The sequence below is a fragment of the Corylus avellana genome, chromosome ca2 (assembly GCF_901000735.1).
Source record: "Corylus avellana chromosome ca2, CavTom2PMs-1.0".
NCBI classification, from domain to species: Eukaryota; Viridiplantae; Streptophyta; class Magnoliopsida; order Fagales; family Betulaceae; genus Corylus; species Corylus avellana.
The window spans coordinates 17165603-17181233 of record NC_081542.1 but is presented as its reverse complement, the minus strand read 5'-3'; the positions used below and the strand labels follow the sequence as shown (position 1 = coordinate 17181233).

Genomic DNA, 15631 nt, shown 5'->3' with positions numbered 1-15631 from the left:
TAGTTTGGGGGACTACTTTATCACTTTTGAAACATTATGGGGCTAAATCGAAAACGGCTGATAGTTTGGAAGGCTTTTTTATATTTTTCCTAACAAAAAAAATGATATTTGTCACATACCTAGATCTAGAACAAGTTATAATATCTCTATCTACCTTTCCTATGATGAGCATGAAAACACAAAATTCTAAGGTTGAATTTGAAATTTGCCCAATGACTTCAAATAACACCTAGAAAGAAGTGAATAGGTGTTTTCTTGACCGTCACAATAAGCACTAGCAATTTAAACTCAACAACCACACACAATATCACCAAAATTAACCAAAGAATAAAATAAATTAAGCAAACACAATAATTTTGATGATGAAGTGAATTGTTTTTGAAGAACTCATCAAAAGTAAAATCATTTTGGAGACAGCCAACCCAGGACACTTAGGGGTGCAAAGGCGGTTACGGTTAGCGGTTAGTGGCAATAACCGCTAACCGTAACCGCCTTAGCGGTTAGTAGATTTCACTAACCGCAACCGCTAACCGCCTAACGGTTAGCGGTTAACGGTTAACCGCCGGTTAGCGGTTAACGAAATAGATAACCGCCCGCTAACCGCTTTTTTTAAATTGGGCTTTTTTTGGGCTTTTTGGGCTTTCTTTAGGGCTTTTTGGGCTTTTTTTTACCCTCATTTTTTTTTCTTGTATTTTTAATATCTTCTTGGGCCCAATTGCTATAAAAAGAGCCTATATTGAAAAATCAAAAATATTTGACCCAAAATTCACATTTACTTGTACTTTAAAAAAAAATTCTTAAATATTAAATCAGAACCAGTTAACTTTAAAAAAAAAAAAAAAAAAAAAAAAATTCAACACAACATACAAAAAAAAGTTCAAATTTCAGACAACTGTCACAACATATACAAAAATATATAAAAAAAAGTTCAACACAAAGCATATAAAATAAGTTCAAAAAATGGTTAAATTTCTTTTCCTAAAAAATGTTCAAAAAATACATTAATACTTCAATTGTGATTATAAGTAACACATTGTTGAATCTAATGTCAATTACTTAATTTGATATTATATAATTATATAGTCTCATTAAATTATATCATATGATTCATATGATTAATTATTTAAATTCTTATCATATTTACTTATAATCTTTTTTCTTTGAATTAAACTTAATATCTAATGGTAAATGGTAATGTTCAAACTCCTAAATCTTAAATTCCTAAAGTATCTAATAATACTTTAATTAAATTGTAGACTTGTAGTTATAAGTAATATATTGTTTAATCCAATTGAATCAATTATGATTATCATTGTACATGAATCATATGATTAACTTGTAGACTTATGACTTATGAGTTATGTCATATTATATATGTATTATTTATTATTATATAATCATATGATTTAATGATCAAGTCATCATGTGATATAATCATATCAATTATAGTGATAATATATAAATTACTAAAATTATAATTATAATACATTAATACTTAAATTGTGTTTATAAGTAACACATTGGTCATTGTTTAATCCAATGTCAATTACTTAATTTGATATTATACGAATCATATCATCATTGTACATTAATAATATGATTCACTTGAAGTCTTGAATAAAGTATTTGAATTGTCATTGAATCATATGATTAAGTATTGATATTATACATTTATATTATTCATATACATATGTAGACTTATATAGACTTATAAGTTTATAACATACATTGGAAATAAGTCTCTAGATATTTAATTGTTGTATTAGTATGAATTGGTATACTTATGAGTTATGTCATATTATATATATATAATTTGTTATTATATAATCAAATGATTTAATGATCAATCTCATGTGATATAATCATATAAATTATAGTGATAATATATTAATACTCAAATTGTGATTTAATTATTTTTTTTAAAAAATTGTGATTTAATTATCAAGTGATTATGTTATATGTATAAATATTTTTATAATTATAATTATAAAAATATATTATATAAAAAGGCGGTTAGCGGTTAGCGGTTACGGTTAGTAGACCCAATAACCGCTAACCGCTAGACGGTTATAGCGGTTAGGCGGTTAGCGGTTAATGCGGTTAGGCGGTTGGCGGTTATAGCGGTTAGCGGTTAGCGGGCGATTTTTAACTGCCCGCCTTTGCACCCCTAAGGACACTTATCCATTATAAAATATATTCAAATTACAATTAGTTATACTTACAAAACCTTGTATAAACCTGAATTATACTCCTATCACAGTAACTTTAGAACTCCGGTCAATCTTCTATCAAGCTTTCTTTGCAACTTGGAACTTGGAACTCCGGTGGCTCAAGGTTTGATGATTGTGTTGTTTAACAAGATCTATGAGAGGTTTAAGAATTACAAAATAATGGCCTTGGGGTCTATTAAAAACAATCGTGGCTTATGATGCTTATTTAGGCCATGAGAAAACAGAGGTTTAAGGTGCAAGTCGGTTTAGCAAAAACATTGTCTAAGGCCATGGCATTCGAATAGTTAATGAAGTGTTTGAACGCATACTAGGGTTTTCTAGTTTTATCCCTGCCAGATTCGAATGGAGTTTGAACCACGTTGCGAATGGATGTCTTGGATCTAGCTTGAAAACATTAGCATTCAAACCTTCTTTGAATAGGCTTGCGATAAGACGTCTCTATAGCTCTTTGTGAAAATACCACCATTGGAACTATCTTTGATTGAATTTTGATGGCTGAACTTTCTTTGCAAATGACAACTTATGTTCCTCAATTTTAACCAAGTCTATAAACGCCAATTAAGTATTGACTTAACCTATGAACCAAAACTTTCAATCAAACTGTTTTTGACACAAAATTTGCCAACGTTAACATAAACCTAGCAGAATCTTACACCTAAAACACAAGCTATAAGCTATTGATTTGGGATTGAGATCCAGATTATTGTACCGAGTGCAATATTTATTATTTTGAGCAGTTCATTTTAAATAAATAGTCCAGATCTTGACAACATGTAAGAGAGAGAAGGAGGGCATGCAAGCCAACAAACCACTCAAGTGGCTAAAGACTGGTTCAACCATCTTAATGGCTGGTTTGAGGGTCACCAAACCACCCATCTGGCCAAAGGATGTCATTTGGCTACCCCCTAATAGCCAGTTTGAAAGTAGCCAAATCATTCCCTTTGACCACAGAGGTGGTTTGGCTATCATCATCTACTTCGTTTTTTCTCTTATGTGGTGTCGTGATTTGAGTCATTCATTTTAAATAAATGGTCTAAATAAAAGGTATTGCATCTTGCCGGATCTCAATCAATTGACTTGTTTCTTTGTTATACTAAGGTTAATTCAAGAGGCTACAAATCAGGGATCCCAGCCTACAGGACGTTTCAGCCTTAATTCATGTTAAGGGTCTCCAAAGTGTGAAAGCTTGGTGGAAATGCTTTAAGCTGCATGGCTCTCCTACTAATTAATGCTTATGTAGATGCTGTAACATCCACGTGGAGTCATCCCAGTATGGCTAGCCAAAAACGATCGAGTAGGTGAAAGGCCACATAGGAGTGGTTTGAATGCGTTGTGTTAGTTAACAAACAGGAACCACATGTGAGAGATGAGGAACATGTTAACTGACATAATGTGTAAGTATCTTCACAAATAAAAGATTTGCTAACCGGACCATAATTAAGCCCCAAATCAACCCAGCCAAACAGAACACTAATTAGCCTAAGGCAGGGAGCACTAGGAACTAGTCATATATAAAACTCTTAAGGCTTGCGTCGTGTGTTCTATGTGCTTATGACGCAAAGTGAGGCTGTCACACCTATAATTAGAAACACGTGGAACCTCAGCTTGTTGCCGTGTGCATTATCACACGACACAAACTAAGCCCTTCACTTTATAATAATCTTTAAAATAACCAGTTACCAATTTTTCCACTCTACCCTTATAAGCATTAATCTATTCCATCTAATCAAAGAACTAACTATATATATACAAATCCTCTTTGCTGAAGGGCACTATTGGTATATATGTTCTCTGACACCAGTATATCTACCTCTCAACTGTGCATACCCTCTTCACTATCTCTCTCTCTCTCTCTCTCTGAGTTGTTTGCTTTTGCAGTGAGATAAAAATGAAACTCCCTAGAGGGCCATTGTTATTAAAATTCCTTCCTCTGGCCTTGGCTTTTCTCCTCTCTTTTGCTGGTTGCAGTGCTACTACTGGTGCGTTTTGCTTTCTAACGTTACTGGGTGTATGTAATTAGAATTTTTGTTACTTTTTCTTTTATCATTACAAATTTACATCTAATTTTTGTAATTCACCAAGCAGGTTCAAGGATGCATGCGAATGGAAACAAGGTGCTGCAGGTAAGTCTTCCAGCAGCAATTCCAATGCAGTGATTAACAAACAACAACAATGGCCATTAATTTCTTTCATTTTTTTCTAGCCAATAAACCAAGGAGGGAATAGTTGGTGCATTGTTAAGCCTTCTACAGATACTGATAGGCTTCTTTACAACATAGAATACAGCTGCGCTCAAAGTCAAGTGAACTGCAGCCCCATTCAGCTTGGAGGTAGCTGTTTCCATCCCAAAAATGCAGTCTCCTATGCCTCCTTTTCTATGAATCTCTTCTATAGGGCTGCCGGGAAGCACCCTTGGAACTGCCATTTCAATGGAACCGGTCTCATCATCTCTCAGAACCCATGTAAGTAATTGTGTGTATATATAACTTTGTTTGAACAAATTATTATTTACTGAGATAATTACAACTGATCAGTTATATATTGTTGATGATGTTTGGCTTGGCATGCAGCTTTTGGCAGTTGTCAATATCCCGCTTGATGAGGGAGCTGATCATGAGGATATATAGGAATTAATTAGCTAAGAAGGAACATATATACTTATCTACCAGCTGAATAAATATCAGAGGTTTTCGTGGTACTTTCATTAATTGTTCTGATATATATATGTTCAAAGTCCCCACTCTTCTTTCATACGTTCAGGTGTTGTTTGTAACAGATGAGAATATTGAGAGACAATTAAGCTCGATAATGAATAAAAAGCAAAAGGTAGCAGTGGTTTAATTTTATTTACTACAAGTTAGATACTTAATTATTTCGGCCATTAAACAATTAAATTTAGACGTGAACTACCATCTGTTCATAACTTTCATATAAATCATTAAACAATTAAATTATAAGTCAAGTCCAGCGTTAGTTGTCTACATTTTCAAAAAGTGACATGAGAACCAAACAAAAAAATAGTTGAAAATGATTTGAAGACTTATGTTATGCCAAATAAATGTCACCTAAAAATGAAAAGATCGTCAGACTTAATCAAAGTAACAGACTTATGAAATCATCCTGACATGATAGAAAGGGTGATGTAAATGAAGAAGATGACAGCAAGGTTAAAGAAAATGACAAGGAGCTTTCTCAAGAACATGATGAGAGGCTCCAGTCGCGATCTTTCTATGCATTGAAAGAAAATACAAATACTAAGTTGGATAGTAAGCGTGTGTTGTAAAAGAAAATGTCACAATGGTACGGTAACTTGTAGAAGGAAAAATTTACAATTTGTACAATATTGTAGTTTTCCTATAGATTTCTAATCTTTCCAAACATAGGTAAATCAAATCTTCTCCCATGAATACAGTGAACATCTCTTCATATTGATTGTTGCTTTCATTAAACTACCACTTATCCCAAAAGAAGAAGGTAAAAAGACCACACTCTATTGCTTCTTAAAAGCACTTTCCAAATTTTAGAGTGGCCAACCACATTCAAACGAGTGTATAAGAAAGAGAGGAGGCCGGTTTTCAAGTGTCCGTTGCATTTAAGACAACCCTTCAAATATGGAATAGGAAAATGGAGAGGATATTTTTCGACCCATCCTTATTTTGTTTTGTGGATATTTTTCGACCACGAGTGAAACTATCTTATGGCTTGGGCGGCTTAAGGTAGTTCCCAAAAAATTTAAAAATTCCTTAAAAACATATATATTTGTTGTGAAAATTAATTTTTCCCCTCAATTTACTTTTTTGATGATACTAGCAATATTTTGTGTTGAAATGTGTTTTTAAAAAATGCATGTGAGAATAATTAAGCATGCGTCAATTTAATTAGTAGACTGTATTGCAAGAAATTAAATAATTAAAAGGAAACTTGGTAATATTTGTTAGCGAATTTATTTTTTTGTCTTATATTTTCTATTTTCAATTCAAATATGTTAAAAACGATTTTGTTTTCAACTATTATATCAGAATACATTAATAAAATAATAATAATAATAATAAATAAAACACTTCTCAAGTCAACTTTTAATAATAATGGAGTGCTTTAGGCAGAAAAACGACACCGTCTCCATTCGAGGTACTGTAAAGCGTAAAGGGCTCAAAGCTTGGAACAGCGAGCGAAACAGAAGTAGATGGACGCGCTAACAAGAACGGACATGGAGGGGAGCCGCTGCCAGTTCTGGCTTCCCAAGAAAAACAGATTCTGCGCCAACACCCTTCTCAACGATTCCTTGTATCCTCAACATCTCTCTCTCTCTCTGTTTCTCAAATTCCTTACGGGATCTTCTGTCTTTGATTTCTCAATTTTTTTGCTTAATCGAAATCTTCCTGTAGGTTCTGTGGCAACCACAACCCCAGGTCCAATGGCCAGTGGATTCCATGCCCACTAGACCCTTCTCAGTATTCCTTCTTTTCTTCCGCTTTTAACTATCTGGGTTTTAAGTTTTTCACTGTAAACATAAGCTCCATGTCTCATGTGATTATTAATTCTTTTGTGTTCTTTTGGTGGATTGATTCTATAGCTCTGTACTCAAGGATAATCTTGAAGGGCATGTTAAGAGATGCCCATTACTCAAACAAGTTCAATCCTTAGCTCTCCAACCCTTTTACCAAAAAGGCGTCAATGCTGGCAGAGGTGAAGAAGAAGAGGATGTGGATAATGTATCTTCAGAAACCAAGAGGGCTGCTCTTTATAGTATGGATGTGCCTGAATTCTTTAAATTGATTGAAAAGATTGAATCTGTTCATGGGTTGATATGTAAGGATATCCGTGACTCGTATAAGATGCCTGAAGCTTGCAATATGTGGATTAAGGGAGAAGTAGATGGGTAAACATGTTGGCATTAATGATTTTTTCGTTTGTTGTGTTGCCGTGTTGGTGTGGCTTTGTTAAAGACGAGTTTTTGTTTGCAGGAAATTGCCATTTCAGGAGAAACATGTTATGCAACAGGCGTCGATTCTTGGGAACTTGGAAGAATTTGGGGTGTTAAAGAATGATGTTGGGAGGGAACAGTGTGGCTCTGAGGGTGCATATGAGGGTGAGAAAAATGGTATCCCTGCAGTGGTTGAGTTCGGAGCAGGGAGAGGGTACTTGACACAAATGCTTGCAGACTGTTACGGGATTGAAAGGGTTTTTCTAGTTGAGAGGAAGTCATACAAGCTGAAGGTTAGTTGGTTTGACTTGAGAGTGCTCTCAAATTAAGGCTAATGTTACTTGTGCTTTCTTATAACCTGATTTGAAGATGCTCATGACCTCTTTGACTTAGATTTATCAAATTATTAATATCATGTCATGCCAATGCTACTTCTAGGCTGATCGATCTTTGCGACAGAAAGAGAGCTTGATATTAGAGCGTTTGAGAATTGACAGTAAGGGTCTTTGGAATCCTTTTGTTGTAAAAGATATTCTCTACTTCCATTATTAGATATCTGCTGCCTTTTATGACAATTCGGATGACTACATTTACTAAATTAATTTTCCGTTGACAATTAACTAACATTATAAATATGTTATGCCTATGCAAGAGTCTCAAATTTTGAAAAGTTATGTTCTTTGATAACCTAAGTATCAAGGTCCGAAATGCAGTGCATTTAGAATCCAACTCTCTCCATTGACTTTAAGCGAACTCGCAAAACATGGGTACTTGCTTGAGCACAAACATTTATATACACGGAAAAATTTTGAAGGCTGATTTTATTACATGAATTATAAATATTGTAGCACTAGCTTCTTTTATGCAACTAGGTTCGGTCAGTTATGCTGCTGAAGAGAGGGAGTGTTGAAGTTCTAGTGATAATGGTGGTGGTTGAAAACTGTGGTGACAACTATAGTTTAGGTGGCGGTGGTTTGGTGTGGATAGCATGTGTAATTTGAATGACAACTTTACCGTTGGTTGTATAGTTGGCAATGAAGGTGGCGGTGTTTTTGAGATTCTGGTAGCAGATATCCCTTACCCCTGCCAAGAGTACTTCCATCTGAAAGTTACATTCAAGGGGCATTAGGGAATTACCGTATGTAATATTTGGTTGGAAAAACAGCATAAACTGTTTTGCTTACATAGTATTTAGATTATTGTGTAAGTTTCATATCACAGTTTGATACCCATTTGCGCTGTTTAAGGATTCTTAATTATCCAAGTATATTGTCTCAGCTGTAATTATTTTGCTTGAAACTTTCACTCAATCCATGGTGTTGCATGTTATATTCACCAGCAAAAACAGCCTAAGTAACATAATTTACTTATACGGATTTAAGTTCTTCTGTAAGTTTTATATTACATAGTGATGGCAACTCTGCATGCTGGAAGGGTTCTTGCTATATAGAAGATAGAACAAGATAATAATTGATTGCATATTCATACCTTGTTACATTGTGAAATTCAACTGTTGCAGTTGAAGATTTAAACTTGAATGCTGTTGAGTCTTTGCGAGGAGTTCCTTACCTGGCTATTGGTAAACATCTCTGTGGGCCTGCTACAGGTAATTCTACTACTTCTGCAGTTTCCATACAACCTTGACTATGAAATCTGTGATACATCTCATCACTTTATGTAAATAGCTATCATTGATGAAAGATTGTGTCGCTAAATAAGTTTGTTTTATAAACATTTTGGCTGCAGATTTGACTCTAAGATGTTGCCTTGCTGAAGATTCTAGTCCAGATAATGTTGAACACTACAGTAGTAATCAAAATCTGAGAGGTCTAGCTGTAGCAACATGTTGCCATCATCTTTGCCAGTGGAAGCACTACATAAGTAATCAATTTATCTGCCTCAAAGATATACTCTACCTCCCACAGTAGATGAAAAATTTAGAAATCACTAGCATTTCAGTAAATAAAACTCCCTTATTATGAGTTGACTAGCTCTGTGACTCTGGCTGCCCTGCAGATAAAAAATATTTAACAAATTTGGGAATCACCAAGGAAGAATTCCATGCAATTACATGGTTTACCAGCTGGGCAGTAGATGCTGATCATGGTTCAGATCTTCCCGATATTATTGATGTCAAATTGCATCTAGAATTGATGTAAGCATTTTGAACTTGTTGTCGTTATGTGAATGCCTTCTTGTAGTTGTTCTCTTAAGAACTTTAGAGGAAAGGATCCGATATTTTTTTTTCTTCCTTATTTTGTATTTGGAGCAACTGGCATAGTTACTTTTTTTCATGTTGTGACAGTCAAAAGGACGCGTGCAGTGGTGATGCAAACGGAGTTGAAGAGATTACAAGGAACATGAAAGTAGTTGAAAGGGCGGTCTTAGGGTTTATGTGCAAGCAGATTATCGACATGGGGAGATTAGCGTGGGTCAAGGAATGTGGTTTTGAAACACAACTTGTCAGATATGTCCCTTCTAGTATCTCTCCGGAAAACCATTTACTGATTGCCAGACATGCTACTAAGTTTTGAGATGCCTTGGGTTTTACTTCTATTCCAGGTTGTATGATTTCCATTAATATAATATTCTATTGCACTTTCATTCCAGTTTTAGAGTAAGGGGCAGAGTTTAGAGAATGGCAGTTGTTTGGCAGGTGAATGAGATACATGTAGGCAATCTCATATTCATTTCTTCTATTTGGACTAGCATCTCAGTGTCATATTCTATATAACGCATCCCAGTTTCAAATTTTCCATGGTAACAAAATGAATGGCGCCAAAACTTCTTTAACTAAAGGAGTAATGCTAGTTTTCACACCATTTTATCGCACTCATTTCAAATAGGCTGAGAGCCACTTAAAACACATCACGTTAGAGATCCTACTGGAATACTGACAACCATAACACTTCATAATTAATGATTCTAATACTGCATCATATTAGATCAGATAACGATGAACAACTACTCTTGAGAGAACTCTAAACTCTATCTTGAATCACTCATGGTTCACAACTCTACTTCTTATCTTGTATTCCTATTTAACCAGACTTAGCTTGTAACTAAGAGTTTTATCTTGTAACAAATATTATCTGATTTATCATCCTATACATCATTACTAGTATTTTAAAAGAAAATCTTAAGACTATGAAGTGTAAGACCAGAGAGCTTATAGTTATTTTTAAATGATGGATTAATGAATTTTGCTCATGCAGATTTTTGTGCTGCCGAATTGGATGACAGATGCTTGCAAAATAAGGGGAAGACCACCAGAATGATGCCGGCAGAAGAGCTTCCAATGGTTAAGTCAGTAAAGAATTTGAAGTGGGAGGCTGAATAGGGAGAGTGTTTGGTTTTGGATGCCATACCTTTTTTATTTGTGTGTATTATGACCTTTCTTATGCAAGACTCCTTTGAGGTGGTTCCTAGTGATTGTTGCCTGATTGTTTGCAACGTAAAGGGCTTTTAGCCGTGCAACAATTAGTAGCATGTCCTTCACAACCTTGTTGCTACGTGGGCCTTTTTGTCAATTGAACCCCTTGTTTATTTATTTTTTCTAAAATCCAAATAAGTAGGGATACTATTTTTCTAAAAGGCTTGTTATTTATATGCTATATATTGCAGTTTTATCTTATTTTGCTGATGTGGTATTGTCAATAAAAAATAAAAAACTGCAATGACCGATTGCATTGTCACTCTAGAAATGTGGAATAAAAGTGTGGTGTATAGTATTCTGTTGTTTCTTTTTCTCAGCTTTTTCTTTTTTCTGTCTTTCTTTTTTGCCACTTTAACCCGTTGCATATGTTCTATAGTTAAAGTAAACGTATTTTGAACTTTTTAAAGAGTTCAAACTCATCGAATGTTTGGTAATTGATGTGAGAGAGACAGATGCGATATTGATTGAGGAACAAAAGCTACAAAGGGTACAGGTGGTTTCCAAATTTCTGATTCTTATAATTGCTAGACAGTACAAATTAGGTTGGAGGAAACTTTTTTCAATTAAACGTATTGAATTGATGTCTTTTGAGCATGTAATTTTCACATAGTTTTGAGAAAAAAAATTTCAACCCAATTTATTAAACTTATTTCTTAGAACATATATGATATATATCCATGTGACTGAGAATTATGTGCTCTAAAAACATGTTAATTTAATAAATTGTATTAAATAAAATTTTTCAACTCAATTTTAAGAACATTACATTAGGATCACCAAACGACAAGGAAAAAGGACAGTGTGGTACCCAATTGAAAAAATAAAAAATAAATACTAATGACTAGTTAAATGTAATAGGTATTGTTATAATATAGTTTAGTTAGTTAAGAAGGTTATAATACAGTTTAGTTAGTTAAGAAGGTTATAATACAGTTTAGTTAGTTGAGAGTTAGTTGAAGTGTTAGTTGGAGGAGGATGTATAAATAGTCTGAATGAGAATGTAAGTAGTAGTTTTGTAGACAATTGTTCATTCTGAACTTGGAGTAGGAGTCGAGGTTTAGGTATCATCAAAATACCTAGTTCAATAGTCAATTCATTCTTTCTTTCTATTCTTTCTCTCTTTCCTTTCCATATTTTCATTCATTAACCGCTGTTATAAGATCAAAACTGTTACATTAAAATAGAGTGGAGAATAGTTGGTTTTACAGAGATTAAGATCTCATGCAATATCTATCAATTTTTTGGACCAATCATTTAAAATAAACGGTCCAGAGCATGAGTCCATGACAACAATGTAACAAGAAAAAGAAAGAAAATCAAAAATTGAAAGGATGCCTTTTGGGTGTTTGTTGGACACCCTCAAAGGGCGGATATAGAGAGCCCAATTAACAAATCGATCCCAATAAATTTCGTGCCTAGATTGCAGCAAATTATTGGAGATGTGGATGTTTAGCTGACAGAAAAAGTTCCCTCAGTTTCGTCCAATTAAATGCATGTGAGAATTTGGTGAGCTGTAAGCAAACCGACAAGCCACCGACAAAAACAAGGACAGAAGGTTCCAGTGGTTACAGGTAAAAATGCAAAGCAGCTGGCTGCTGGCCCCAACCAAGACCCACATTAATGTCCTACTTTGGATTTTTGGAGGCATTTATCATCTTTCCTTTGGTCGGTTCCTCCTTTTCATTTTAGCTTTCTTTCCTTTTTTATGGTTTGTTTAAGACACAGGGCTTGCACACATGAGACACAGATGCTTCTCTCTAATATGCCACCAAATCATACTGCAAATGTTGTAGATACTCAGAGATATTGAGATGCAATAATAAAATTTGGTACAGCCCCACTGCTATATTCTGCAGGAAATCACAAAGTTTTACACCTCTTTACCAATTCCAGTGTGCCATCAATTTGGTAAAATTTTCATATATTTTTCATTGTACCAACAACACTGGTAACAAGATTACATAAAAATGAAATATAAAAATAGAACAAGAAACAAAAAGCCAAGAAGAAAAAAAAAAAAGAAGAAATCTTGGGTGAGGGTTTAGAGCATTAGCTATATAGCTTCAGAATATTGATGAGCAGCAGCAGCAGCAAGCAAACGTGCAAATTATTCATCAAGTACCGATAAAACGAGCATTGAACAGCAGAGAATGGGATGAATCAAATCTTCAAGATTGGGGCTTCTCCCACTTGAGGGGCTTCACAACCTCCCAGGTGAAGTCAGCGTCATCCCGGCCGAAGTGTCCATAGGCAGCAGTCTTCAAGAATCTACCATTGCCACCCCTCTTGAGGTCAAGGTTAATAGTGATCATTCCAGGCCTGAAGTCGAAGTTCTCCTTCACAATCTTGAGGATCTCCTTGTCAGGAATCTTTCCAGTTGCATATGTGTCAACAAAGACCGACAAGGGCTCAGGCACACCAATGGCATAAGAGACCTGCACGAGGCACCTGCGAGCAAGCCCACTTGCTACAATACTCTTGGCAGCCTGCCTGACAATGTAGGCACCACTCCTATCCACCTTGGTTGGGTCCTTTCCAGAGAAAGCACCACCACCATGGGCTCCCCAGCCACCGTAAGTGTCAATGATGATTTTACGCCCGGTGAGACCTGCATCACCATGAGGGCCACCAATAACAAAACGGCCTGAGGGGTTAAGGTGGAAGATGGTCTTCTCATCAAGGTACTTCTCAGGGACGACAGGCTTGATAACATGCTCCTTAAGGTCAGCAGCAATCTCGTCGTTTGTGACGGTCTCGTCATGCTGGGTGGAGATGAGGACGGTGTGGACGCGGACTGGAACCATGGCACCATTATCATTGTAGTACTCAACGGTCACTTGGGTCTTACCATCAGGTCTCAACCAGGGGCAGGTGCCGTTCTTCCTGACCTCGGTGAGGCGAGCTCCAAGCTTGGTGGCAAGGACATGGCTAAGAGGCATAAGCTCAGGGGTCTCATCAGTAGCATAACCAAACATGTGACCCTGATCACCAGCACCAATCTCCTCAGGGCGCTTGGTGAAGTGTCCGTGTACACCCTGGGCAATATCAGGACTCTGCTGCTCGATGTTGACCAGGACCTTGCAGTTGTCAGCATCAAGACCCACATCATCAGAAACAAATCCAATAACACGGCAGGTGTCACGGACAATCTTCTCATAGTCTACGTTGGCCTTGGTAGTGATCTCTCCAAAGACCATGACCATGTTGGTCTTGGTGCATGTCTCACAAGCAACCTTACTGTCGGGGTCCTGGGCAAGGCAGGCATCGAGCACAGCATCAGAGATCTGGTCGCACAGCTTGTCGGGGTGACCCTCGTTGACGGATTCAGATGTGAATAGAAAGGTCTCCATTCTCTCAAGCTACAAATCAAAACAACACACAAAGACATCTTAATATATAACATCAAGCACTACTTTTCGCATAATAGAACCAAGTTCATTTGATAAAATTTTAAGAATATATATAGAATTGAGAACAAAAACAAGCATATCCTTTAAGATTTGATAAAAGTTCATCATACTTTATACGAACAGGTAGTAACAATTGCGGAGAATCCTAATCCAATTTTGTCTTCAAGCTTTCTAGATAAGCTTAGATTCGCAAAAGAGCAATTATTAAAGAACCAAAGAAGTACCAGATTCCTCAAGCACCAGATAAAAAAAAAAAAAGTCTTAAAGAATCGAATAACCCAAAGAAGAATACAGACAACATACCCAACAACATGTCAGAAAACATAACATATCAATATACACTCTGTTACATATCTATTGTCTGTTACATGACTATGTAACTGCAAATTCACGACCTGGCTGGTCTCTTTCGAGGGATTATTCCAAACCCACAAGAAATGGAGACCCAATTGACAGATCTCGTAAACAAGGTAAAAGCTCCAGAGACTGAGACAGCTCAAAACCTCAGCAGTCACAATAGAAAAACCAATAAAAAAAAATCCCAGAAGGACCCAAATCATAGCAGCTACGGACGAGCGTAACAACCAGATCTACTACAAAGTCTACAATGTTGCGTGTCTCTAAGATCCTTTTTAAAAAAAAAAAATCCCCAAGCCCAAGACTACATTGAAAATCTCCAACGCATAGATATTCAACAAACCATAAAAAACAGAAAATGATAGCCGTAAACCTCTACGAAACACCCAGATCTGTAAACATTAACAGTCAAAAAGAAGTGTAAGCAAATCTAAATGCGCTCTCAGAAGCAGAAGAAAAGCGAACCTGTGGATAGTGAGTGCGAATAGATCTAGAGCTCAAAAGGGTTGTGACTGCTGCGCCTAAATTAGCGGAACTCGACGACTCTTGGGTTTAGAAACGCTCGCAATTTATAGAGACAACGGCCCTTGTGACTGGTTACCGGCCTCTACAGTTTGGATTCCTTTTCCCATGGGTGGGAGAATCCAGATCTAACATTAGGTTGCGTGTCAAGTTCGTTACTTCTGTCCGTAAAGGATAGTTTAATTGACTGTGAACCACGTTTTATGAAACGAAAAGTCATTAGTTCAAATTTTCTCTTTATCTTTCTTTGTGTGAACATGTCAAAAAATGTCATTATTTCTACCGATAAATTACGAGGAGATCAAATCAAATTAAATTATTTTTATTACACAATTATTAAAAAGGAAAATGTATAATAAGCCATTGAGTCAACTCTTTCAAATTTAAAAATTATAAGTTTTTTTTTTTTTTTTTTTTTGTGAAAATTTACTCCCTAAGTCAGGGACTTATTATAGTATTATACATTTTCAAAAAAAAAAAAAAAAAAACTTAAAGATTTTTAAATTTTGGAGGGTTGACTCGGTGATTTATTATACATTTTCCCTTATTAAAATTGGATAAAATTTTATTCTAAATTCAATTTATATTAAATTAACATGAAAGATGAATTTTCCCACCTAATTTGAAGCCTAAAATTTTAAAACTTTAAATTTAAGGGATTTTCATTGTACTTATAAATTGTTTATGTAACCTCTTTCTAAATTTAGAGATAAGTTAATGGAAAAAAATTGATTAAGGTTATATGTAAACC

General features: G+C 35.5%; 2 protein-coding genes across 2 annotated transcripts; one reads left to right on the top strand and one right to left on the bottom strand.

Moving 5' to 3' along the window:
• The first annotated feature begins 6374 nt into the window (after positions 1–6374).
• LOC132172668 (uncharacterized) lies at positions 6375–10735 on the top strand. The gene is made up of 10 exons (XM_059584210.1): positions 6375–6515; positions 6617–6682; positions 6805–7110; positions 7196–7448; positions 7594–7651; positions 8675–8761; positions 8902–9036; positions 9172–9310; positions 9461–9717; positions 10371–10735. Exons 1-9 carry the CDS (start codon positions 6415–6417, stop codon positions 9687–9689), a joined length of 1374 nt encoding a protein of 457 aa, XP_059440193.1. The 5' UTR covers positions 6375–6414; the 3' UTR covers positions 9690–9717; positions 10371–10735.
• Positions 10736–12403: 1668 nt separating this feature from the next.
• On the bottom strand, positions 12404–14931 carry LOC132170788 (S-adenosylmethionine synthase 2). Its single transcript, XM_059581891.1, has 2 exons — positions 14824–14931; positions 12404–13950 (listed from the first exon to the last, which is right to left on the bottom strand). The coding sequence occupies exon 2, from the start codon at positions 13939–13941 to the stop codon at positions 12760–12762; it is 1182 nt and encodes a 393-aa protein (XP_059437874.1). The 5' UTR covers positions 13942–13950; positions 14824–14931; the 3' UTR covers positions 12404–12759.
• Positions 14932–15631: the final 700 nt, after the last annotated feature.

Bases quoted from the DNA above. Each gene is read 5' to 3' on its own strand.
- LOC132172668 (XM_059584210.1), top strand. From the start codon at position 6,415: ATGGACGCGCTAACAAGAACGGACATGGAGGGGAGCCGCTGCCAGTTC. The intron at 7,111-7,195 runs GTAAACATGTTG...TTTTGTTTGCAG, and splicing joins ATTAAGGGAGAAGTAGATGG to GAAATTGCCATTTCAGGAGA. The intron at 7,449-7,593 runs GTTAGTTGGTTT...TGCTACTTCTAG, and splicing joins GGAAGTCATACAAGCTGAAG to GCTGATCGATCTTTGCGACA.
- LOC132170788 (XM_059581891.1), bottom strand. From the start codon at position 13,941: ATGGAGACCTTTCTATTCACATCTGAATCCGTCAACGAGGGTCACCCC.